At 41.1% G+C, this 26,474-nt stretch overlaps 1 protein-coding gene and 1 long non-coding RNA gene across 3 annotated transcripts in view; one reads left to right on the top strand and one right to left on the bottom strand.

The window, feature by feature from the left end:
• Positions 1-20,094, bottom strand: part of IPPK (inositol-pentakisphosphate 2-kinase) — a 33,009-nt gene extending 12,915 nt beyond the window's left edge. The window contains exons 1-8 of one of the 2 annotated variants that reach the window (XM_083489001.1): positions 19,173-20,094; positions 10,700-10,747; positions 9,227-9,322; positions 7,744-7,810; positions 4,114-4,226; positions 3,055-3,144; positions 846-904; positions 291-363 (exon numbers count right to left, since the gene is read on the bottom strand). In XM_083489001.1, coding sequence (XP_083345127.1) covers positions 291-363; positions 846-904; positions 3,055-3,144; positions 4,114-4,226; positions 7,744-7,810; positions 9,227-9,322; positions 10,700-10,747; positions 19,173-19,253 — 627 coding nt within the window. In that variant the 5' untranslated portion in view covers positions 19,254-20,094. Of the gene's footprint in view, positions 1-290; positions 364-845; positions 905-3,054; positions 3,145-4,113; positions 4,227-6,314; positions 6,421-7,743; positions 7,811-9,226; positions 9,323-10,699; positions 10,748-19,172 lie in introns of those variants that run through there. The other variant, XM_083489002.1, reaches the window with a different exon arrangement.
• LOC310700127 lies at positions 8,821-20,101 on the top strand. Its single transcript, XR_014522444.1, has 2 exons — positions 8,821-13,137; positions 13,507-20,101. It is a non-coding gene; the product is annotated as an uncharacterized lncRNA (long non-coding RNA).
• The last annotated feature ends 6,373 nt before the right edge of the window (positions 20,102-26,474 follow it).

The raw sequence follows: 26,474 nt of genomic DNA, 5'->3' as shown, positions 1-26,474 counted from the left end.
TTTGACAGCAACAGGCAGTAGTTTCACACTTCAATTCAACTTTACATAACCATATTTGCACTTCCTCCATTTCCTTGCCTATCTCTACAGATTTTTTTATTTTAGGAAATGAAATAAATAACTTTGTTTCTATATGCATCAATATGTATCCAATTTTTATCCAGTAAAGACTGACCTTGTTGTATTTAAGTCTGTGGGACTAGCAGCTGGTCACCCAGTAAAGCATACTAACAAGGGGCAACAGACATGGTGAAGAACAAAAACTTATTGCAATTTCCAGTGCACCTTACCTTAAATATTTTTAAGTTATTCTGTGCTTCCTGTAGCAGACTTCTCAAGGCAAAGTGCATTCGCTGTTTATTTCTAAAAGGAAAACCACATTGGACTATCTAAAATGAAGAAATGTGACCAGGCAAACACTAAAACATTCTTGCTGCCTCTAATCTGTACTCAATATTTCTTTCCTAACCTTTATTCTCAAGAAACCTGCCTCTAATGTTTGGGCCTCATCTTCAAGACCTCCTTCTTCAGCAAGGTCTTTCTGAAGCCACATTTACACTCGCCCATAACTGCCATTGCCACATTACTTGCCCCTTTGATATCGCCACCAGAACCCACCCTTTTTTCTCTAACAGAGAAGATTCTCAAGCTAGGAATACTGTCCTTGCCTTTCATTTAGCACCTATAGCACCTGACCCTACACAAAATTGAAAAGATTTTTATTAAAAATACAAAGCAATACAGAAATTTAAAAATAAATAAATTAAGAAACAGTAAATAAGTAGTATTAATGGTAGTGATACAAACCTAACACAAAGCATTCATAAAAATGTAACAGCTCTCACCCTGAGAAGAGATCCAGAGGACAATATTTACTTTGCCGTTTCCACTTTCCTTTTGCTACCTGTTAAAACACATTATTTATGAGTACAAGGGGAGATCCCAACTATGTATTCACAGTTTCTAGAAAACATCTGCAACAAGCATTACACCCGTAGAACCTTTAGGATCTCAAATATACAAGTAGCTCATGCAATTTAAACTTCAGTGGTGTCCACATGTTATTTGTCATATAACATCACCTGTTAAATGTTAAGATTTGATCAGCTAGCACAGAGGTCGGCAACCTGCGGCTCCGGAGCCGCATGCGGCTCTTTTGCACCTTTGCTGCGGCTCCACAGATCCTCGGGGACCCTGAGCAGAAAAGCAGAAGCGCCAGAAAGAGGAGGGGGATGGAGCTGGGCAGCCGAGCCGGGCAAAGCAAGGCAGCGGCGGCAGCGGAGCTCGAGAGGCGGCGGCTGCTGGGATGGAGGAGGAGGCGGCGGCGGCGGCCAGAGAAGGGCTGCTGCTGCTGCTGCTGCTGCTTCTGCCGCCGGAGGGAAGTTCTGCCAGGCGGCTTCACGGCTCATAGCTTCCCCCGCCCACCCAGGCCACGCTCTCCTCAGCCCTGCGCGCGAGGCACCTGAGGCGAGGGGGGGAGAGAGAGCGCGCACGAGATGGCGGGGCGGTATATGTGTGTGTGTGTGTGTGTGTGTGTGAGACAGAGAGAGAGAGAGAGAGAGAGAGGGGGGTGGCGGTGGTGCTTCGGGATCCTTTTCCGTGCCTTGCTTCTGAGTGGCTGCCGAGTTGAGGGAGAGCACCTGAGGTGAACCACAAAATGGGCCCGCCCTCCCTGTCAGGGAGGAAGGGGTGAATAACGTCAGTGGCGAGGAGGGGGTCCAGAGGTAGCCAGCAGGAGAGGCGGGGGAGCACGAGAGCAATTGCAGAGGGAGGGGGGCTGTTAGGCACCAAAATCCTGCATGCGGGATTTCCCCCGTTCTCTTGTGCCTATGCAATTCCTGCCCTTCTCCCTTCCCCCTCAAGATTTGCTGCAGAGACAAGCAAATGAAGAAGGGAAGAGTATTAGCTGGCATGTCCCCGGATCCCATGGAAAGCACTACAGATTCCTTTGCTTATTTTAAGTTGGCTTCAAACCTGTAATTGTGCAGGTGTATGTATGTATACATATACACATATAAATATTCATATCTCTTCCCTCTCACCTTCCTTTCACCCAGTTTCTCTGGCACTGGTTTATAAATGCTGCTATGTAGAAATGATGAGAAAGTTGCACCAGCAGAAGGAATGGATATGTACTGTTAGTAAAAAGAGAGGGAGTTGAACTGCAGGGAGGGACAGACACTTTTCTATGTATTAATTTGTATAATGCCCTCTATGCACATGGTGCTTTGCAAAAAATGGATATGAGAGGTACCATACCCCTCTTTGCTATCTGAAATAGACTCAGGGAAAAGAGAGAGAATGGGGGAAGGGGAAGAATGTGTGGTTATTTACATTTCGCTTGTTTTGCGGCTCCCAGTTGTTGTTTTTTCTTCGGAAACGGGTCCAAGTGGCTCTTTTTGTCTTAAAGGTTGCAGACCCCTGAGCTAGCAGTTACTAGTCTTTTGTTTTCTCTAACAAAAGCATTTCGTCTCTAGTTTCACTGTAATGTAGAGCATTTTTGCAAGTGCAGAAAGGTCTATGGTGTTGTGGAAATTCTCCACATAAATCTATATGTTTCTCAATGAAAACAATATGTCAAGGAACATAAGAAGTTATGTTACACTAATGCTTTTTGATGAAGACACAGTGGGTTAAATGAGTTTTTTCATATGTATTTTATCATAAAGGCATTCACAGAATCATAGAAGTGTAGAGTTGGAAGATGCCACAAGGGTAATCTAGTCCAACCCAGTGCAATGCAGGAATCTTTCACCCAACATGGGACTTGAACCCACAACCCTGAGATTAAGAGTCTCATGCTCTGAGGTATCCCAGTTCTCAATTACAAATTACACCCAAAAATGCTCTACTAAGAATGGTACTTTATTTATTCCTTAGGCAAAACAAAATTATATGCAAGTACTAATCTCCTTAAAATATGTTTCAGTAAAGCAAGCAATAGGCACAATTTCAATAGTTCTTGTTTGGTGGACTGTACCCAAGATGGAATGTTAGTTCTATCATTTTACTAACCAAAGGGGGGGGGGGAATATCTTGTAGATAAGACATTACCTTTAGATGTTGATGCATGCAGTAACGACATACTTTGTGCTTTATCTCCTGTGAAACATGACTGGAGAAAGGGAGGAAGCCACATTTGGGCTGCAAGAATAAATATTTAAATATATTAAAATTATTAGCACACTTTGTATTTAGAAGGCACTATTTGGGCGAGGGGGTCTAAAATGACATTTGAAGTGTCTTTCTCTCTGGATCTAGCCTTTCTCCATAAATAAGTTTTGGTAGACGTGTATATATTCACACCACCCCAGATACATGTGAGCATCAGGATTATCTCTCTTCATGCTCTGTGATTAATATAGAGAAGGGCTACCTTAATGATTTCTGATACATCCCAAAGCAGTATCTCCCTCAATACTTGTAAGATATCTCAATTAAACTAACATTTAACCAATCCAATGCATAACTCGTAGTTTTTAGAAAGAGTTATGTGTTAACTGTTCAGTTTTCAGTTTTGTAAATAATTTAACTTTGCATAAATGCCAAAAAATTAACATATGAGAAGAGGTCATTTATACATGTCTTTTTCATTATCACATAGAAATACAAAATCATTCTCTGTAGTCCTGTTGTCTGTCCCTATCTCCTTTGTGATAAGAGCAACTCTCAGCATGAGGGAAAACAGTCTGTATTATTTATTATTATTATTTTTGCTCTAAGCTTCTAATTGTACAGGTTCAAATGTTTATACAAAGTTAAACAACTGGCTGGCATAAAATGTTTCACCTATTATATCAAATCACCTCTTCACTGTACCTCTAATGGTGACACAGAATTCAGACTGTTCACATTCACAGTACTTTGGGGCCCATAATTTCCAGCAAAATAGCTCCACAGGGAGTTGAAGGGGTGGCAACACCAAAGAAACAGGGGCTCACTCTCAGCAACTAATTATTACTAAACACAAAGTGAGTATACAAGAACAGGCCTTGGCTCCAAGAATTTAAAATGAGACACATTTTTCTTGACAGACCAGCTGCCAGGCGAATGGGGCTGTTCAAAGTTGAGGTTTTTTGGGTTTTTTTGCTTTTAAAATCCTGACAGACTCACCTTAATCTCTACACAAAGTATTGGTCGATGTTCAACAACATGTAGCCTAGTAAGGTTAGGAAGGCACATAGCATAACCACTAAGAGCATCCATGTCTTTATCACAGCGAGACTCTGTGGATAAAAATAAATAACTGTTTGCATCCATGTTCAGTGCTGAAGTGTTATGGGCAATACAAATAAACTCACAGCCATCAGTTTGCCACCTTTAAGAGGAAATGTTGTCTTACATTACACTGTAGAAGATTTTTCCAGAAATTGTCTGTTCCGCATCTGTATCCATCATGAAATGCAATAAGTAAAAAGAAAACAGACAGGAACCCACATTACACTGCTTCGCCTGCATGCAGGAGATACTCCTGCTTCATTTACCTTCATGAATATACTGAAATCACACAATGTTGTTCCACTGCTTAACATAAGTGTGCCTTAAAAGTCTAGTCAGTACTTGGATGTGAAGCTGCCTTAGAGCCCAAGTGTAAGCTACTCTGGGACTTCAAAGGAAGTGCCCCTATAAGTGTAATAAATCCGACCAATAGAAGAACTACACCAAATGTTTGGGAGTTTAAGCAGAAAACACCTTTGATGTGGCTTTTGTGAACCAGCAAAGTCAAGCCAAACATTCAAAAATTTGAGTAAAAGGGATCTCCAAGCATTTTTTCACCTATATAAGAGCAAGAACACTTTGCATTTCACCCAAACAACCTGCCTCTTTAATTCATTATAGTCCACCCCTCTAGCAGGCATCAAAAATACTTTTAGGAAAGGCCATTCTCTCCCAATCCCATCTTCTTCAGAAGCAAAATTAAGTATCACTCTTTACTCATGTCTCCTGAAGTAAGTGCAAGAAAGGCAGACCCCATAAACATGTAGTGGGGAGACACAAGGTGCCACAGTCATTCAGGCAAAAAGAACTGCTACATCAAGCATGATGTAGCACCAGTGCTGTTGTGCACAGACAACTTGACAGCCACAGTAAGCTAGCAGGACACTTCAAATGCAAGGACAAACTGTATTTTGTGGATTTATTCCAGAGAGGAAGTCATATGTGTGAAGCAGGACCAACAATCTTGAGGCATGGTTCCATTGCTTAAGTGGTCCAGCAAACCCTGCATTTTCAAAGCACTTAGCTAGTGTGATTACACTTACTACAAATGTTTGCATCATACAACATCTAAGAGGTTCTGATTTTTACCAGCTACGCACTAATAAAACAGGACTGCCATTAAGTTATTCGCACAACTGGAAACTATTTTGTATAATTTTCCATAAACACAGAAAGATCTCTTTGAAGTCCAGAATTATATACAATCTTTAGACTAAAAGCATAATCTATTAACATCTTTGTACAAGACGCTGCAAAAGCAAGTACTACTTAGAAAGAACTACAGTGGTACCTCGGGTTACATATGCTTCAGGTTACATACGCTTCAGGTTACACACTCCGCTATCCCAGAAATAGTGCTTCAGGTTAAGAACTTTGCTTCAGGGTGAGAACAGAAATCGTGCTCCAGTGGCACGGCAGCAGGAGGCCCCATTAGCTAAAGTGGTGCTTCAGGTTAAGAACAGCTTCAGGTTAAGAACAGACCTCCGAAACGAATTAAGTACTTAACCCGAGGTACCACTGTACATTAACTACAGGACAGTAAGGCCAGAGGTAGTTCAGCAAATCTTTTAAACTGACCAAAGAATCAATGTGGTACCATGGCTAAGCTTCTGGGCTTCAACATGAGAAACCCACATTAAGTCCCTGCTGACTATGAGGCACAAACAACTTTAACCTACCTCAGAGTAATTGTTGAGGCTACAAGTGCTGCTCTGAGTTCTTTGGAGGAAGGAAGGGTAGAATAAAATTGCAGGCAACATTATTCTGTCAAAAGCCTCCATGAAGTTTACTACAAGAGGTCAATAACTTTGTTTTGTGTCCCTTCTCCAAAGCAACATAAATGCCAGAGAAAAGTTCAGTCAAGTGCAGTTATAAATAGAGCATAAACTATTTTCTAGCCAGAGTGTTTTATAACATTCGACATGCATAGTTTTAACTTTCCTTTTGCAAATGTTTCCCAAAGTTAGAGAATTTGGTTTGCTGAAACTATATGCATGAATACCAGCACATCTTTGAAACCTTTACAGAAAAACCACTGTCATTTTATGCACTGTTTGTGAAGTAGCTGCTTGAGAAATGCAAGCCTGTAAATTTACCTGACAGAAGAATCTGCACCATGCTGCAGAAAATGGCTAACTCAACAGGTGTGACACCTAGAACGGAATTTATCTGAGCCAGCAACACTGCACAATATTGTTAGATCTAAGAAGAGAAGTGAATAATTCATCCACCAGGATTATATGCACAAATAAATTAGGCTCCATTAATCACAGGAACTGGAATTTCACCAGGACTAAGTGACCCACCATTCAAATATTAAGCAAAATTTCTCCCTCTTAGCAAGGCCTCGGGTTGTGTATCATTTTGCATCCAAATACAAATGCGCCAGCTTTACCAAAACAATAGGCCATTGTACTATTTTTTATCCCTAATGAGGACAAGTTTATTTTAGGGCAAGTTTATTTTGAAAGAGGGATTATATTCTTTATCATCTTGGTGATGTAACATGTTTGCATGGGCCTGGCTAACTTTTCAGAAACACCACCTTAAACTATTAACCAGCACAAGCTTCACTGCCAAACAGTTCGATTCAAATGCAAACATACACCATAACTGAAACACTCCTTTAGTAAAGTACTAGTGCCCAATTTAACAGCAAGTTAAACAGATGATCACACCTGCTACCAAACAGAAACTCAACTCCACAAACATTCCATGGGAAGTATGGAGAGAGGCAATGCATACAGGGAATTATTCAGGTTATGCTTAACTTAGATGCATCTGTAGACAGAGGTAATTGAGGGAAGCATCTACCTTTATTAATTTCACAGACAAAGGGGGGGGGGAATCATTTTTGTAGGGTTATTCGGGGGGGACAACTGTTTTGCCCCCTAACAAAAATCCTTGGACAAGATGAAACTAGTAGACAATATGAGAATCAGGTGGGCAGAATCCATCCAAATTTCATTTATGCCCCAGGTGCATAAGAAAGACTCAAATGAAAACAAAGAGCTCACATACTTGCAAAAAAATAACTGGAGGAATCGATCTAGCCAGAATATGTCTCACTTTTGGAGGCAGCATGTGACATTTTCTCCTCACCCTTCCCTTCCAGGAAAGAGACTCACAGTCAGCAGTAGTCTTCAGAATTCTGGTGCTCCGTTCTGGAGCAGTGTACAAAGATATTTCTCTGTCTCCAAGGAGGGAGGGTGTTCAAAAAAGCAACTCCTATACTCTGCCTCCAGAAATAATGACACATAACAGCCCCTTTTGCCTTTCAGGAAATGGGAAAAGTAAAAACTCACACACACCAACCCCAAAATTGCAGAGGGTGCACACATGGCTCTCTTGCCTCCTCACTTGGGAGGCAATTCAATTCTCTCAGGCAACCAAGAAAGCATTTCCAATACTGACTGACGTGTGTGACACATTTTGCAATTCTGTATTTTTTTAAAAAAGCAGACTTCAGATAAGGCACATTCCATATTTTGTGCAAGTAGTCATGCCATTATTTTAATTCCTTACCTGGCCTCTCTGACTGGATCTTTAAACAAAGCTGTTTCAGAAAGTCCAAAGACAGCTGCACAACCTCCTAAAGAAAATAGGAAACATTATTTTTACACAACGAATTGCACAGTTGCAACAAAGTGAAAGAGCACTGACTTGAAACAGAGTCACTTTGAGGATCCTTTAGGTGGAAAGGTGGAAGAAAAATAGACAAAAATTTACATGACATTCCTATAGTTAGGAAAAATAGTTTTGTTTGGCAATCTTGCCCAACTCTTCTTATAAAACCGTAATTGTGACAAATGGGGAAAATGGGTTCAAGTTATGTCACATTCCTAGTAAGAAGTACTCATATTTACATTAACAGTTTGTCCCATTTGTCACTATGTGCTAAGCATGATTACATCTTTTCCCTCTCCTAAGCACTTCTGTAGCCACAGCAGTGACTGAAAAAATTTCTTCACATTTTACGTTTCTCAGTCAGGAGCAAACAACCCTTAAGTCATTAATCATTAGCATTAAACACTCCAGCTGGAATTCAGGAGAATAAATTAAGTGGAAAGTCCCCAGCGCTCCATCACCTTTCCTTGAAGAGACAAGGCTGATTAGGCTTTCCACTGAACTCAAAGGAGACTCCGATCTTAAGCAATATGCACTTCTTAGGAATATTCCGGTTACTGCTGAATATTTAAGTAGGCGTTGTATATTTTCTCTTTTATATCTAAGCAGCAATCAACTAGAACAGTTTTAAATTTTTTGATCAATTGATACTGAAGCACAGAAAATGGCCCTGTAAGAGCAGGGCAGTTTTTTCTGATAGGTTAGTTTTGTAACTATCCATTCATCCTGCCCTTTTTCATAAAAGGAGCCCAGGGAATCAGACAATACAAAAAAATTAAAGACATTAAGAACATACACATCAGAGAAGAGTTCTCCTTGGAAGAAACAGTAGTCTGATATAAAGGTAGCATCATGCTAATGGGGGGGGGGTTCCTCTTTTCCTTCAAATATAGAGCTTTGGGATTCTTTCATATGGAACAGTTTACATTTTCATACGGAAGTAGTATACAAGTTATGTTTTTCTTCAGAGATTCCTTTCACATAAACATTTTAAGACCTTTTTTTTAAAAAAGGAGTAAATGTTTACTGCATTCCTCACTCAACTGAAGGATAACCTATCAGAATTGGGGTATTTTAAAATTTCAGTAGCAGAATTAAGATTGAACATTCAATAGAGTCGCAGGAAACCCACACACACTCCTGTTGCTACTCTACAGCTCAGTCTATACTGCAGAGGTGAGCACAACTAATCCTAGAGATACGTAATAGACATTTTGTCCACTGCTCTATGTTCTATATGAGCAATCTAAAAGCAGGTTAAATATGGAGATTTAATGCAATGTTCCTTCATACAAAAACCAAACCAACCAGCTTGGCTACAGATGTTAACAAAAACACAACAGTAGGAAAAACACTAAATGAAACAAGAAATAATAGTTACCCCATGGTGAACATACTTCTCCCCAAAAAACTGCTTCATTATGTGTTTGCCAAAGTATACTATGTTCTGAAGATGTTGAAAGATTTCTTCTGGTGTCTAAAAAACAAATTATAAATTGCTGTTGAAACACAGATTATGCAGCATTACTAGATAACAGTTAAATCTACTTAGAAACAACCTCTGAAAAAGATTACAGTGGTACCTCGGGTTAAGAACTTAGTTCGTTCCGGAGGTCCGCTCTTAACCTGAAACTGTTCTTAACCTGAAGCACCACTTTAACTAATGGGGCCTCCCGCTGCTGCCGCCACGCCACCACCGTCCAATTTCTGTTCTCATCCTGAAGTAAAGTTCTTAACACAAGGTACTATTTCTGGGTTAGCGGAGTCTGTAACCTGAAGCGTATGTAACCTGAGCTACCACTGTACTTTAAATTTGCCAAGTCCACAACACCCACCATAAGCTACCAAACAAAATGGTCTGGTTCCCATGTCATATTAGTCAGAAATGAATTTAAATGCAAGTGACACTTTGCTTAAATCTTCTTGCTGTATGCAGTGGCATGGCAAAGCCATAGGGGCAATTCCTCCGGGCACAAAATTCTGAAGGGGCGCAACCAGGTGTTCTCACTACAGGTCCGCTCATCAATGACATGTGGCTGAGCTTCTGCAGCTAAAGAGGGGCAAGCTGCAGCCGGGCCAGGCCTTCGGCCAGGCCTTTGTCACGACAAGCCATATACTGGCTTGTGTCCCTGTGGAGTGGCAATAGCAGAAGTGGGAGAAAGGCACAATGACGGCTGTTTAGCCGTGTACTCAAGCATTATTTATTATTATTTATTAAATTTATATACCACCCCTCATCCAAAGATCATAGGAAGGTTTACAACATAAAACAGCATGCTGCATGTTCATATCAAACCATATTTTAAAACTATGGGTTAATGTGACATGAGAATCAAGCCATTATAAGCAGCAAGTTTTTCTACTACTGCTCCCATATGCAAAACTTGATTTTCAAAATCCGGTTAGCAAAGACACTTCTCCACAGGGGATTTAACTGATTATCAAACTGTGTTCTAAAATCCCAAGTCTTCTGCAATACTAATATGCATTGACTTTGTTTCTTCTACTGGAGCCATTTTTGCTTATTACAATGAAATAATTCATATGAATAGTTCACTATTCTACAGTGCTTTTCATTGAAGATCATCAAAAGCACGTTTATCAAGATCTGGCACTATCTCAATCTACTAATTGGTTAAAAGCCCAGCTAATCAAAGGATTGCAAATCCTCAGATCTCAGATAATGTTTTAATCAAGCTGCTGTTGGTTTTTTTAAAAAATAATGCTGAGGCCTCCTTGAGCTCACAGAAAGTGGGAATGAAAATTAATTCTCCTTTTTAAATAAAAGTAGCTGAAATTTCTTTGGTGGGAAACAAGAAGGATAAAAGGGAATAACAAATGATAATGGTCTCACCTTGTCTCGATTTGGAGGAAACTTCAAAAAACGTAGTACCACACAACGCTGAAATTTAAGTTAAAAAATGAGTGAATGAATATAGATTTGTAATTTGGAAAACAAGCTGTACCAACCCATTGCAGTAAAATAATTTGCACAAGTAAAGCACTTTATCTATTAAGCAGGGGCACTGTTGTATGTGGCAGACCTCAGGATTCCTGGACTTTTCTACCTTTTTAGTTTTTTACTTTGTTTACATGGCAGCTAGGCTCAATGCAAAGTGTAGTGCCCATAAGATCCCAGCCATCCACTATCTTAATTTGCAAATTTGTGTTGTAAGCCTGTTCCTGAATCCTTTAAGTACTTAGCAGTGCCCCTGCTTTTAGGGGAAGCAAGCATACATTTGCTCAGTATTCTGTGCATTCTTTATTTAGTTATCAATGCATTGACAGGTGACAAACAAAACATATCAATTGATTTTACTGGATCAGATCAGCAGTTCATTTAGATTGGCAACTGTCAACCTGGCACCCACAAAGGCCTTCAATGGTGCTCTAGCCAGAGGCCCTAGACTATAAACTTTATTTTTTTTAAAAAAGTGTCTAGCACTCCAAGAAAGAAATTTATAAAGCAAAATGTGCATGTATTTGTAGCCATTTCTGTGAAATAAGCCAATCTGGCTGCTCCTGTTCCTCAGATATTTTAACCATTGAGTGAAGTCAGTTTGGATACCAGGCAACAGGAATCATAGGGCTCCTGCTCCTAAAGACCTGCTGTATTCTCTTCCTTTTGAATGCACTTTCCCTGGAATCTCTGTAGTTTGCCATTCCTTTTCCCCTAGCCACCAGGATAAATCTTCCCTGTGATAGGTTTGAGATCAGGTAGGCCCTAGAAGTTATTTTCTGCAAATATGAGCAGATGTTAAAGACTGTCTCAAAAATCAGAATGTGCCTGCCTTGATTAAGTTCAACATCTCCCCTGACTTCAGTGCAAGAAAACAGAAACAACTATCCTAGAATCAATAAAAATATGAAAATCCGTACATGGGGTACATGTATTTAGCCTGAAGACCAAAAAAAGAAATACCTATAAACAGTTGTAAGAGAAAGTTTTATAACTGCCTGTGTTTCAGACAGCTATTATTTCAGTTAATACTACTGTATATACTCGAATATAAGCCGACTTTTTCAAAATATTTTTTATGCTGAAAAAGCCTGCCTCGGCTAATACTTGAGTGAGGCGGGCGGCTGAAGAGAAACAAGGGCAGGCACAGGATGGACGAGGGCAGGCACAGGAGCCGCGGCTGGTAGAGGCGCTGTGCTGCGCCTCTCCCAACCAGGCTCCTATGCCTGCTCTTGCAAGTGGCAGAGGCAGAGACGGACGGACAAGCGGCTTCTCGTTCCTCGTCCTCCGCCTTTGCTCCTGTTGGCAGCAGCGGAGGAGGAACGAGCAGCGCAAAAGTAGCCCTTTCAGGCTGCTTCTTCCTCCTCCGCCGCCTTTTCCGCTGTCGGCAGCTTTTTCGGGCCGCTGGTTCTTCCTACTCTACTGCCATCACCACCAGGTTTGTGGTGTGGTGAACTGGCTTATACTGAAGTCAATAAGTTTTCCCAGTTTTTTGTCCTAAAATTAGCTGCTTTGGCTTATATTCGGGTCGGCTTATACTCGAGTATATACGGTGATTTTGTGTTTTTTATTCTGCTTTTATCCTTCTATTGTCTGTTGACATGTTATCTTATGAATTTGTATACACATTGAACTTTGAAAAAAGGCAATACAGAAGTTTAACATGTTCTGCAGACCTAGTCATTATTTAAAAAATACACATTTGTGCAACCTGTATTATTCTCCAAATCTCAGACCTTTTAGGCATTATTTTCAATATGTAGATAATGATCATTACTTTAATACAAAATACATTTATTTTAGTCCATAAGTGGTATTTTAGAAATAATGTTTCCCTCTATGCTTTATAGCAATAGAGGTTGCATGCACATCTATTTTACAGCTTTTCTCCTTAAGGAGACACAGTAAACACAACTATTCATAAACTTACAGTTTGTCAGCTGTTACGGAAACCAACTATATGCTCTTATAGAAATATTTCACAAATAGGCACTAGAAGTGAATTTTGTTATTTCAAACTCATTTACCTTATGTCCTTTGCTGGCGTATGTGCAATACTTCCTTGAAAGCTACAGGAAGCAAAGATTTCCTCACTTTGTTTACAGTAACATGGCACTGAATTTGCCAGGCTTGAAATCAAATCAAGTTGTGTTTTTTTAAAAAAAAACCCTAAGACTAAAAGTTGTACAACTAAGTAACATTCTGCTGATATTCCATGTTTTTCAAGAAATTTTATGTTTAAATTATTTTTCTAACTTGCTTTCTTATTTACTCTGAAAAGTACAAGAACAAAATACACAGTAAATGAACTTTTCAATAACAGAACTAAAAAGGTAAAGGTACCCCTGCCCGTACGGGCCAGTCTTGACAGACTCTAGGGTTGTGCGCCCATCTCACTCAAGAGGCGGGGGGCCAGCACTGTCCGGAGACACTTCCGGGTCACGTGGCCAGCGTGACATCGCTGCTCTGGCAAGCCAGAGCCACACACGGACACGCCGTTTATCTTCCCGCTAGTAAGCAGTCCCTATTTATCTACTTGCACCCGGGGGTGCTTTCGAACTGCTAGGTTGGCAGGCGCTGGGACCGAGCAGCGGGAGCGCACCCCGCCGCAGGGATTCGAACAGCCGACCTTTCGATCGGCAAGCCCTAGGTGCTGAGGCTTTTACCCACAGCGCCACCCGCGTCCCTAATAACAGAACTAGATTCCAGTAAATTCTTCTGTTTCTTACAGCCAAATAGGAGGATTTTCAAAAGCCACATCTGTGGTCAGCTACAGTTAAAATGTTTACCATACTGCTGATAATCCAGATTTTATTCAAACCAGCAGGGCTGTGTGTATTGTTCCCTTGCTTTTGTTCAGGCTTACATTGTGCCAAGAATGCAATACAAAACATGATCAGCTGAGCTTGGTTTTTCAAGATTTATAGGACTAATCATTCTGGTGGTGTGGGAGAGGGGGCATGATGTTGGTACTTCTGATGACCAAGTTTGAAATGGGTTTTTCCACCGCATCGTAGAGATGCAAACAAATGGATAATATGCTTGTCCAATAAGACTACTACTTCAATTTGTGTTTCTCAACATCTTCAAGCAGTGGCTGTGTATGTAATGAAGCCCTCTCTTCAAAATGTTCTATTTGTGTGTAGGAGAACTATTACAGTGAGGCACATGGTGTTGCTCCCTTGGAAATCTCAAAGCAGACTTCACAGCATACATCTCTCATACTCATTTCTACTGCAGCACCCCTTAAAATAAAAGGGAGTGTTAACTTAGCTTTAAGCAACAAGAAGAATTTGTCCTTAACTTGGGAACACTAATTCTGGCAATGCTCAAGACCACCTGTTCTGTGAACATTTAATCAGCAAGCCTAGACATTGGGTAAAAGCAATTAAAATAGTTTATATATTCAAGCTCTGGTGCCCATTTACCAAACAGCATCAAATTGTCTCTCAACAAGAAGTGAAGTTGCTTCTTAATTCATTACATATGGTCTCTGGGGAAACTTAGTTTATTATACTGTCCTTGTTTCCAAAATAACAAAGGCAAAAATGAGCATTTAATTAATGGACTCTGACTAGTACTAAGTAGCACTACAGGGGAATTTGGTTCTTAAAAATAATTTATAGGGTTAACAACAGACTCGAGATTTTAATAAGATTAGTATCAGTTGCTTCTACATTATATGTGGTTACAATGACACTGATCAAGTCAAAAATCTGTATAACTTTCAACATGATTACAGCCCTCCACAACCAAGGCTGTAAACAGGTTGAAAGTGATGTACGGAGGGGGGCAGGGCTTGGCAGAACACCGAAACTTTCCCTTGCATATTTGCTTACATGGAAGTAAAATGGTTGCCTGAATATTTCTATTATTGTAAGCTTACTAGCACGTGCCTCACATTTTCCATAGGTTCATCTTACTAAAAAGGATTTTTCAAATTATTGAAGTAAATAGGAGTTTGTCAGAAAGCTGTAGCTACCATATAGTCACAATACTATAAATTAAGTGAACATTTATTTTCAACAGTGAAAGGAAGATTTCTTTCTGAGATTTAGTGTGACCTGCTTTTGAAAAAGACAGATTTAACAATTGAATTCTGTGTCTAACAATGTATTGGAAACATGTGAATATAACTGGATTAAGAAAACTGTGCAGCTCCTCTAATACTGAAACCCCAGCCCCAGTTCAAAAACATCATTTTCCAAAATGGAATACAAAAATGCTTTTGCAAGTCCCATTATTCTGTCAGGCAATTAAGGTGCGGGAGGAAATATTTGTTGGTCAGGGGAAAATATTTGTTGGTCAACACAAGGGAACTGAGCTACTTCAGTTTTATCATGACTTCACTAGTCAAAAATAAATACCAACTGTTTATTGTGATTATATTAACCATATTGTGGAAGTAGCTGTGCTATAAGTCCTTACATGCAGTCTTATGCATGTTCCAGCAAGCATCCCACAGTTCCCACAATATTTATGTAACCAGTCGCTTAAGGGAAGTGCCTAAGTACTTTCTGTGATAGGCTGTAAATACAGCATTCACACTTTATTTCTCCTAAACAAAACATGTTCAGGAAGCTGATAACAAGCCCCAAGTTCTAGCTTCAACACCGAAAAGTTGTCTGCACAGCAGAGTTGCACAAACTGAACTTCATGGCTTAGCATTATTTCTAAACACAATAATCACTGAATGCCTTACTACTCCAAATGTCCTGTTGTATGTCAGATTTTAGTACACACTGCTGTTCAACTGATGCTGAAATTGACAAGAACACACATATGCACCATTATGCGTGAACATGCATTTGGTTATGCTAAGCTACCACAAACTAGTATATTTTCAGCCCTGTTGCTATTACTTTGGTTAACTGAAAATCCAACTGTATTTAGGTATCACATGCAAGTATCTTGGCACCACAGAAAAAGATACAAGCCTCATATCCTAGTAACTAGTTTCTTCAGCTTATCCAAATGCTGGGAACAGAGAGATGCAACTATGCTGAACATCAAGCACTGCACCAAAACTAGCTCAGCATATTATATACACCGAGACTTGGGTGAGAACAGCACTGGGCAGATCAATAAACTTTGTGCACAAAAGGAAAAAGCAGCAGAACCTGCTCAGACCTTTTCCGTGTGCATGTTCAAGCTCTGTTACAAAGAGAAGAAGAACAGGATCAACAAGGGACAGAATATTTCACGGAATACTGTGCAAATATACAATTCTTCACACACCTGTTTCCTTTTTTCTACCCCTGCCAATGGAGGAGCAAAAAAATAACTAAAATAGTTACTCAGAGGCACCGCACAAAGGGCTTTGCAGACATCAGCCCCTTTTGTCCAAGCCCCACATCTGATATCAAACATGCCAGGCATAGGGCAAACATGGCTTGGCCAAAACTGCCTCATGGACCAAGTGGGCAGGCTTGGCAAGCCAAATTAGGCCCATGGACCAAAGGTTCCCCATCCCTGATGCAGGCACATGAATTTATCTCCTCTCACGAAGGTATTTCCCCTTCTTTGTTTTTTGAGCAAACTAAGATGAGCATTTCATTTACAATAAAGCTAATGCTAACCACAGTAAACCCAAACCACAGTTTGCAACCATGATTTCAAAAAAATTAACTGATTTGTTGACAATAATTAAAATTGAAAATGCCACTTTAGTTGTAATGCTAACCACAATTAGCTTTGAAAGATAAAGAGATGAGGGAGGAATTAGGCAACTGGGCAGAGTTACATTTGCACTGGACCCATGTTTCAGGGATTAATTACTTGCACAAGTCACATTTCTAATTCATTAAAAGGCAGGTAAATATATTCAGTTGTTGGCATCTGTCTGTTTCAAGAGACAATGGGGTACACCTCTGGGGGTGAAGTCAAAACGCTGCTGTAGCAGCACCAGCATGACCTTGGGGTACAAGCCTGGACAGTGTATATGGAAATCCTGGGCTGCCCAGACAACAATACCCTCTCGGCATAATGATGTGGTCCAAAGGAAAGCAGAGCAATATGTTTGACACCAGCTTGGCTGCAGGAGTTGCCAGAAGGTGTACAAGGCACAATCTAAGCGCCTTAAGGACTCCACTCCAGATTTCTTCTCCAGATGATATCCCTCAAGGCAGAGGAAATTTAGGATCAGTTTTCCTTCTCCTAGATGGGATACCTTCCCATGTTGATGAGCCCCATCTGTCCCTCACTTCCCTCTACAGAACATACAGAAACCACCTTCTTGGCCATTGGGCCCGCTATTGGTTTCATCCACTCAATCTGCTGGAAAGTGTCTGCATACAGGAGACGTTCCTAAGTCACCAAGGTTTTGAGATCCATTAGCTACCCTCACCTGGTTTAGCCAACTAGTCAAAGCCGTTACCTCAGGTATGGCTGCTGTTGCATGCTTAGCTGGCAGCGTCTAGGAGTCACTGGTGAGAGCTGAGTGCAGGGTGGGGACCAAAGGTGAACAAACTACTCCAAAAGAAGCATGATGAGGAGAGGTACTACCCCTCCCCTAAAACCCAGTACACACCATATATATTCAGTATCAAGTCAGCAACAGCATCACTCAACTTTCTTTTAGGAGCACTAAAACAGATGGTTATGGTTGTGCCAAATAATGGGAGACAAAGGATGCTTAGATTCTTATTTATCAACCTGAAGTTACAAGCCAGACTTCAATTTCTCAGAGATGGAAAGCAGCCATTGCTTCTTTTTTCCCAGAACCCTAAGTATATATATCACAGCAGCACATGTGAGGGACATTTTCATCCTGCAATATTAATATTGAAACCAAGTCTATAAACTAACCTCATGGCTGTATCAGCCTAATTTCTTTCAAGTTGCTTCCTCTTCCTCATCACCCTTTCCCCTGCTTTGTGCAAAATTTTGCTGGAGGAAAGGTTCTGGAGAATTTGAAACCCTGTCATGTTTTTGTGACATTCTTGGTTGGTCCCAAAAAAGGTACCATAATGCTATAATATTAATAATCACATGTACATGTTTGTCCCACTCCAAGAAGCACATACCACCTTCACATATTATCCTCATAACCACCTTGTGAGGTTAAGTTAAGCTGAGAGCAAGCTTTGTGGTTGAGCACGGGTTCTAATATGAGTCTCCTGGTCTATACTGCATTAGCTGTCACTGGAGGAGGAGGGAATCAATAGATGAAACACAACGAAAAAAATCTCAATAAGCACAGAGCTTTCATTAGATTACACCTTCCTAGAAAACAAGTCTGCCATTTCATAAAATGTACTACATTTGATGTGTGAAGAAAGAAGACATTTGTGTTAAACACACCAGCACTTTTAAATAGTGACTTGCACCATTTTGGAATTTTTCCTCCTGCCATGGTGCAGTGAATAGCCTTCCTCCCAGGACATCATAGCCATTTCCCCCACTTATTTTGTCAGAGGTGTAAGATTTGTTCCACAACCATGACTCAGGCCCTTTCCAGTCAGCTTTAAGATAACTTGCTCTTTCTCCTCCCCCAAGCCCTTTCCAGCACTGAAAAAGAAAGTCACTCAGCTTGAATTATCACAACGCAACACACATTAAGGCACAGTGTGATTAAGGACCATGGGCATCCAATAAAACAATGCTTCTCCGGCACACAAATCAGGGATGGCACCCATTTTGGCAGGGATGGAGCCTTTAGCTATATATCTTTCATGTACACAGTGAGTTTCCCTATACATGAGGGGAGTTTCCAAAACTTACTCCCCTCCCCACAAAAAAACCGAAGATCTGATTTGCTGATCAACTGCGATTAGAGTTCGTTGTCTCGACACAGTTTTTTGTTGTTATACTTTAAGATACCAACTTCTTTCAAAGTCTGTTAGCTTAACGAAAACGGCGGTATAAAAATGTTTTATGTCCCCCAGTCTCCCCCAAAAAAGTGTCACGGAGAGAGAAATAAGGAGCGTCTGATTTTACCGTTATGCTTCTGAGGGGAGCGAGAGGAGGAGGAGGAGGAGGAGAGGCTGTTGGACCACTTCGCTCACCCGCTGATGAAGGAGAAAGGCGAGCTTTCCCCGGCGGGTGTCCTCCCTCCCCTCCCCGCCTCCCCCGGGCACCTCTTCCGAGGCAAGGGAAGCGGGGAGCAGCGGAGGGAGCCCTGAAGAGGTGAAGCGGGAGGAACTGACGGGCCTTCAGTTCCCTCCTTTCCCGCCCCCCTCTAACTGACCGGCCAAAATTTCCGTTAAGGGTGGAAGGCGGGGGTGGGGGGGCTGGGGTTGTTTTTTTGTTTTTCAAAAAAGGAAGAAAAAAGCCCGAACCGTTAAGCACGAGACTCAGGAGAGCGGTTGGCAGCTAACCTCAGGCGCGCGCGAGGCAAGAGGCGGCCGGCGCCTTTCTTCTTTTTTACCTGTCTGTGGGAGACGACGAGGCTCTTGTTGCCTTCCCCGTGGTATCGCCATTCATTCTCATCCATTTTCTCCGCTTCCATCCCCCAGCCAATGGCCCCTCCGTTTTGGTTTCCGGCAAGGCGAGCGGGCGGTCGTCGTCGTCGCCTCCTGCTGCTGCTGCTGCTGCTTGCCGCTTCTTCTCCCTCAGCTCCGGCCTCCGTTTTCACCCCGTCCCACTGCGCGCGCGGCCTCCCGCCCACAAGTCCCTACACAGCGATGAGGCGCAGCCTCTCCGGACAACGCGCTCAACGAAGCCGACCACCTGGTTGTTTCCCAGCCCACACTAGTGTCCTCGCCCGGATCGGAACAGGAAGTTCCACCTTCCGCCTTGGGGCACGCGGAGGTCACCCACCCGAGAAAATAATATACGGTATAGGTTTGTATGGGGGGCGGGACTTCCTTAACCGGCCCTATTTAATGGGGGCATCAGCCTCAGCTCCTATTCTTCCCGCAAGGCTACGGCTGTAGCAAGCGCCATCTTTATTTCTGGCAAGTTCGGGAAGAAATAGGTTCGTCACCCTTGACCGGGAAGACCCTGAGCATGCGCAGGAGCCTTAGCGCGGTTCATAGGTGTGCGTGTATGATATGATATGGAAGAGCGGCGGCAAGCTGGTTTTGGCAGTTTGTTCAGAAGCCGCCGTCCCTTCTAAACCGGTTTCAGGAATTGACTGCAAAATGGTCGCCTCTTCTTATATATATATATTTAACCACATGGCCTACATCTTAGGATTGTACGACAGACCCTGGCTTTGATTAGCATCGGAGGTAGACTGGAGTCTGCTCGCTATTGTATTCATTTATTTAAATATATCTTCTGCCCCCTACCCTGGAGGCTTGGAGTATGTAATAACAAGTTAAAAACGAAATTAAAATATCCAGTTGCACACTAGTTAAAATAATAATTTATTTTGTCATTTGCATATTTAAAAGGCTTCCAGCCCACATTTCAGAGGCCCCTGCCCTCACAAGGCAGTTTGGTACCGTCCAGGTAGGGTTGTAAAAGACCTGGTTGAAACCATGTTTCAGTTGCTGCTGGTCAGGGTAAGATAGTACTCAGCTAGATGGACAATGTTTCTGACTCTGGTATAGGGCAGCTTCCTGCGGTCCTGGCCAGTGTGGTGTAGTGGTTAAGAGTGGTAGTCTAATCTGGGGAACCTGGTTCGCGTCTCGCTCCTCCTCCACATGCAGCTGCTGCGTGACCTTGGGCCAGTCACACTTCTCTGAAGTCTCTCAGCCCCACTCACCTCACAGAGTGTTTGTTGTGGGGGAGGAAGGGAAAGGAGAATGTTAGCCGCTTTGAGACTCCTGAAGGGGAGTGAAAGGCGGGATATCAAATCCAAACTACTCCTCTTCTTACAGCATTTGGGAGCATATTAAGCAGCCTTAGGCAAAATCAGACATTTGGTTTATCAATATTGTTGACTCTAGCAGCAATGCTATGATGCCTTAAGTGAGATCTTTTCCCCAGCTGTGCTCTGTGATGGCTGTTGCATACATACAACAATGGCATCACAGGATTTTGAGGTGGCAGAGTAGACTGTTATTGATTCAGGCTGCAGTTCCTGCACTGCAGAAGTGACGGAACATTTTTGCATAAACACTCTGCAAATGAAAGACTACTACTTAGGAGAAAGGTTCTGCCACAGCCCCCCTCCCTGTTGTGCTAATGTGAACACTACTGAGCTAGATGAACCAATGCTCTGACTTTGTATAAGGCAGCTCTCTATGTTCCTAGTTTTCCTTTGGCATCGAGGTTTTCCATTTGGGATTTAAAAAAAAAAAATGATTTCCCCACCTGCAGTATGAACTGTTTAAGGGAGGTGCAGTAGCTTAGTAACAGACTAAGCACTTTGCATGTGGAAAGTCCCATGTTCAGTCCTAGGCATATCCAGGAAGGGGTGAGAAAGCATTTGCTAAAACTAACAAGCACACAGCAAAGACATTGTATGCTAAGAGTTAGATCCAAAAGAGGTAAGCACTTCCTACAGCCAGAACCAAGTTAGGTAACTTACAGCTCAGGAGCTGAAACTTGGAGTGTTAAACCTGTAGAAGATTAGTTTTTAGCTTTGCTCTAGCAAGGCAAGTTTGAGGTGCCATGGTAAACTGTAACCAGAAACCTAGATTAAATGCCATTTAATGGTAAATCCTGTCTTAACTAAACTTTTGTGTCATTAAGCAAATAGATAGGATGCCATTTAATGGTAAATCCTGTCTTAACTAACATTTTGTTTCATTAAGCATATGGATAGGGGTGGTTCAGTAGACACTGTGTACTTAGGCTTTCAATAAGCTCCCTTCCCAAAAATTCGTGAATAATAGTCATGGAATAAATAGAGATAACTGGTTAATGATCCATAAGAGGACAAGGAAGAGGAAACAGAGAGTGGGGATAAATGGACAGTTAGCACAATGGAGGAGTGTAAGCAGTGGGGTTCCCAAATGATCAGCTTTGGGACATGTGCCTTTAACATGTTCATAAATGACTTGAAGGCGAGCAATAAAGTGACCAGGCTTGATCATGCCACCAAATTGTGTAGGGTCGCAAAAACAAAAAAGGTTTGTGAAAACTTCCAAAAGAATAGTTTTATAGTTTTAACTTGTTGAAACACAGACCTTGGGCTAGAAACTACAGGTTTCTGGAGATGAGGTCAATTGTTTGTTCTAAGGAAAAATGTTACAGAACTGCTGCCCTTTCCTAGATCTATAAATCCATGCATTGTGACTCACTTCCTGGAATGGAGAATAATGCAATGTAATGTTGAAACTTGGGAATACTGGTACGTCGTCATGCTTTTAGACCTGACTTCAGCAACGGCTTAGTAAATTATTTGCGTGAAGTTTGCATGCATACGAGTGTGAAATGTCCTGAAACGTGCATTTGTCAAAGACTTTAAATTATTTTAAGACTAATACTTTATTTATTTTGTCATTTATTTGAAAATATTTCCTTCTCACCCTTCCTCACAATGAGCCCAAAGCCAGGGCACAACAAAACAGAAATAAAATAAAATGTAACAGTAATGTAATTGCTGGGATAGCTAATTTGGTAGAGCGTGAGACTCTTAATCTCTTTGAGCAAAAGATTCCCTTCCAACTGTACAATTCTTTGATTTAATTTGAATTACAGCACTTGGGAACTCCTCAGGAAATATTTTTAGTCCAATAGTTCTGTAATGGTAAGGATCAGCAACTATAAGCTACCTAGTTGGAAGATGGAGTGGAGGTCTTGCCACTTGGGTCAAAAATCCCAGATGAAGGCATTGCAACTTGGAGAACTCAGCAAATGTCAAGCCTTGATTTCCCAGCCAACTGCAATCCTAAGTAACTGCTCTTCTTCAAAACTCTGGCCTTTATCCTGCTAAGAAACTCAGAGCTGGAGGAGGGTCCCCTCTCTCTGACTTTCCTAACGGCCCATTACCTTTCCTTTGTCTTTGGTTAATGGCTAATCTCCCGGTCAATTCCTGAACACAGGAAGCTGTTTCTTCCTGTATTTTAATACTTCACTAAATCCACCGTCTGTCACCAGGTGAATACTCCAAGCATTGATTAAATTCTGATACCTACTAGACCCAAGAATTTAAGGCACCCTGTAAATTCATAATATTATTATCATAACTCAATACACCAGATTCTCACTTATCATAAGGGAAACCTAGCACAAAATTCCAAACAGTTTGCACAGAAATGACACAGTCACCCATTTTGATCTACCATGGCATCTCTGCTGCACTTTTTAAATTTTGCTGTAGTTGTTGACTCTGCAGGTATAACATAGTCCAGATTGACATTGTTGGCAATATTGTTTGATAATTTAGTTTTACATAGCCATAACATAATCTTCACCCGACTTGGCCAGATGCCTGAATGCCTTGATGAGGCAACCTTCAGAAAATGGCCTGTGCACTACAGCCGTTCATTATTTAAATGTTTTAAATATTAAATTTGGAAAAACCTAAGGCTAATTAAGAAAATGTGTTGCGTTTGCTGTTGTTGTTGTGTTTTGCAAGAGAGATGCAAGCCAGGAAAACATATTTTTTGAAAAAAATTAATGGCATAAAGGAAGCCAGTGTATTCTTTCTTTCTTTGTTTTGTAGTTGAGGGAGAATAATTTAATGCAGTGAATGGTGTTTGTGTCACGAACTAAGGCTGGATATTTTTGGCACCACATCAATGACTTGTATGTTTCTATTTTTAAAAGAGCTGATTGTTTCCAAAGAATGCTGGACCCCTTGGGTTATATTACAGAATGGGGTAATAAAACCTGCAGTCAGCTGATGTAATGTGCCACTTTGCGATTTAGTCTTAAATGGAATGGCTCCAAAAGGTTCGGGAATGTACAGTTCTGATCACATTGCTGCTCAAGGGACACCATGTATCTAGAAATGAGATTTATTGAATATTACAGTCAGAACACTCCCAAAGTGACTAATATGAATTAAGGCTCTGAAACATAAATGCATCTAAATGCATCTGTATAAATCCTAATGCTGCCAATGACATTTGCACACACAATAATCTTTCTTGGACTGAAGGTGTCTCTTTACATTCACAGTAGTCTTCAATCACCTGAGCAGGAGACCAGCACAATGCTTTGAAATGTGAGTCAGGATTTTCAGAGCTGTGTTTCCGGGGAATTTAGTGTTGTTACCCATAAACCAGCAGTCCTACCTACTTCCCGAAATAGTAAAAAGCAAAATGATTGGGTCAGTTTCCTTGTGAGAAGAGAGCCTTTTGGTTTTCTTGTTGTACGTCCTCCCACTACCAAAAGAGGTTTGGTCATTCCCTTCCGAAGATGGAACTGTCGCTGATTACTATTAGGCAGGCAACAAAACAAATAAAATAATATTATAAAGACAGATGAAAGCAGGAAATTTAATTCTGAGACTGAGAAAGAGATCTTCAGAAAGATGCTTAAACCTTAGGAATTTAGCAGCACACACAGCAAACCTTTGTACATCCTTGACATTAAGTTAAACTATCAGTTCAAACTCTTTTTATCTGTATGGGTTCTGTAGCTTCTCATACCATACATTGCTTGCAGAGGAATATACCCTACTTTGCATCAAGCAGAGTAAACAGACTAGTCGCAACCTTCCCAGGGTCAATAGCCCAACCCAAGGTACTTTGCTTCCTTGGGTACTATGATAATTGGGCCTGAATATTGTTAAAGAAGTCCCTCTGATAAATGGGAATCTGCAGTTCAGATAATGTTTAGATAACAGCAGAGAACCCGTACAAGCAATGCTGACACAAAACCTCACATATATTAAGTAAAATAGAAACATCACCACCCGACCCCACCGCCACCCTTCTTCCCCCCTCCACCTCTTTCCCCCTATTCTTCCTAATGTCTCAACAAATGAAACCATTTTTTTGTTTTTTAAAAAAAGTGTTACATGGGTAAAAAAATACGAGAAACATTGCACATACCTTTGTAAATCAAGAAAATCTTTAGTAAAAATACATTTTTTAAAAAATATGTTTAGATTTGATTGCGTCTCCAATATACCTATATGAAAGAATTTCATAAGGCTTATCTACAAACAATGAACTGTCTCGGATAAATTCAAAGTTTGCAGTAGAAGAACCACAGAACACTAGTCCCTAAAATGTTTAGTTTGCTTCTCAGAGGATCTGTAGAACACATTTTTTTCCTAACCAATTTTATAACCAAAATGTCCTTCTCCTTGTAATAAAGGGGTGGTAAAATGCTTGCAAATTATGTTAGTGTTACTTTGCCATGTTTGTGTCTTATATTCCTGATGTGGAAAGCACTGGAACATTCACCTATAAAACAAACAAACAAACAAATACATTGGCTCTTCACCCCACATCTCAGTTGTCCTCGGGCTGGAAAGAAGGAAAGCTTTTAAAGCGTCAATTAGATTGATATTTTGAGCATAGGATATACATGTAAGCATGCTTTACTGTGTATTTTTAGAAGAAAACTAAGGAAAAAGCTGACCTTAACCATTTTATTCTCTTTCACAGCTCCTTGTTTACTGTTCCTCCCTTATTAACTCAAGCCCAGGGTGCTAGCGACAGTGGCAAGACCACATGTTCAAATCACATCTAAAGAAAGGCAAGAGGGACCAATGGTACCAAATACTGTAGTATGGGAAACAGCCTTATTAGAAAAATTGACCAATAAACTGAAACTGACATGGGGACAAATAGAAGAAGATGCCTTCACCCTGGTATGGCTCCCCTTTATCACATACACAGCCCAACAAGACAACGACAAGAATCCACCAACCTGATTCAAAAACACCCACCCACCCCACTCACACATGAAAACAAAATTCACCACAGCCAAACGCAAACAAACAACCACACCCTAGGCCAACCCCAACCTCTCTCACCACCAAAGGAACACAAGCGAATAGCAAAGAGAACCTGCACAAGCGACGCTGACACAAAACCCCACACATACATTAAGTAAAATAGAAACACCTGACCCCACCGCACCCCCACTCACCATGGCCCCCTCCACCTCTCCCCCCCTTTTCTTCCTAATGTTACACTAATGTCTCAACAAATGAAGCTGATCTGTATAAAATGTAACTTTAAAAAAAGAGATATTGCACATACTTTTGTAAACCAAGAAATCTTTAATAAAAAATGTGTTAAAAAAAAGAAAGGCAAGAGGGATGGGGTTGGATTGCTCTGTTACTGTGTTTCGCTCATGCCCCGTTAGCCTCTCTTTATTCACCAAGTCCAGAAAACCCGACAGGGCAGCAATCCTACTTATGCCGAAGGTTTCCAAATCTGATTTTAATCCTTGTCCACTACCCAGTCTTGCCAACCATTCCTCCAGCAGGTCCTGTAAAGTGCTAGCAGAGTTTCACCTAACATGTCAAGGCTGCTTAGAAAGTGGTACATCATAAACTGGTCCAAGTTCAAATCCCCAGCTGTGACTATCTAGCACCTCTTTCTTCATCATGTCTATCTTACTCTCTATTTGCTGTCCGAATCCCATATTCTGGCAGTACTGCTAGACTAGTGCAGAATGCTCACATACATTCCAGTGTCATGGTAACCATGAATGGTGTTAAAATACTGTCTTTTTAGACCAAAAATGTCAAAATGGAAGCCCTAATGATCCTTTTGCTCGTATCCTTTCTTACCCACTCTTCTCTGCCACTTGGAGGATATTCTTTAACTGCCACGTTCCTTATTCTTTTATGCGGAGATAGTTGATGACTCATGACATGACATCTCATAGAGCGACCTTTTTGCTCCTTCTGAATGTACTAAACTCT

The sequence above is a fragment of the Podarcis liolepis genome, assembly GCF_965112155.1.
Source record: "Podarcis liolepis genome assembly, chromosome: 2".
In the NCBI taxonomy this organism is placed as follows: Eukaryota; Metazoa; Chordata; class Lepidosauria; order Squamata; family Lacertidae; genus Podarcis; species Podarcis liolepis.
The sequence above is the reverse complement of the archived record's forward strand: the minus strand, read 5'-3'. Positions and strand labels throughout refer to the sequence as shown.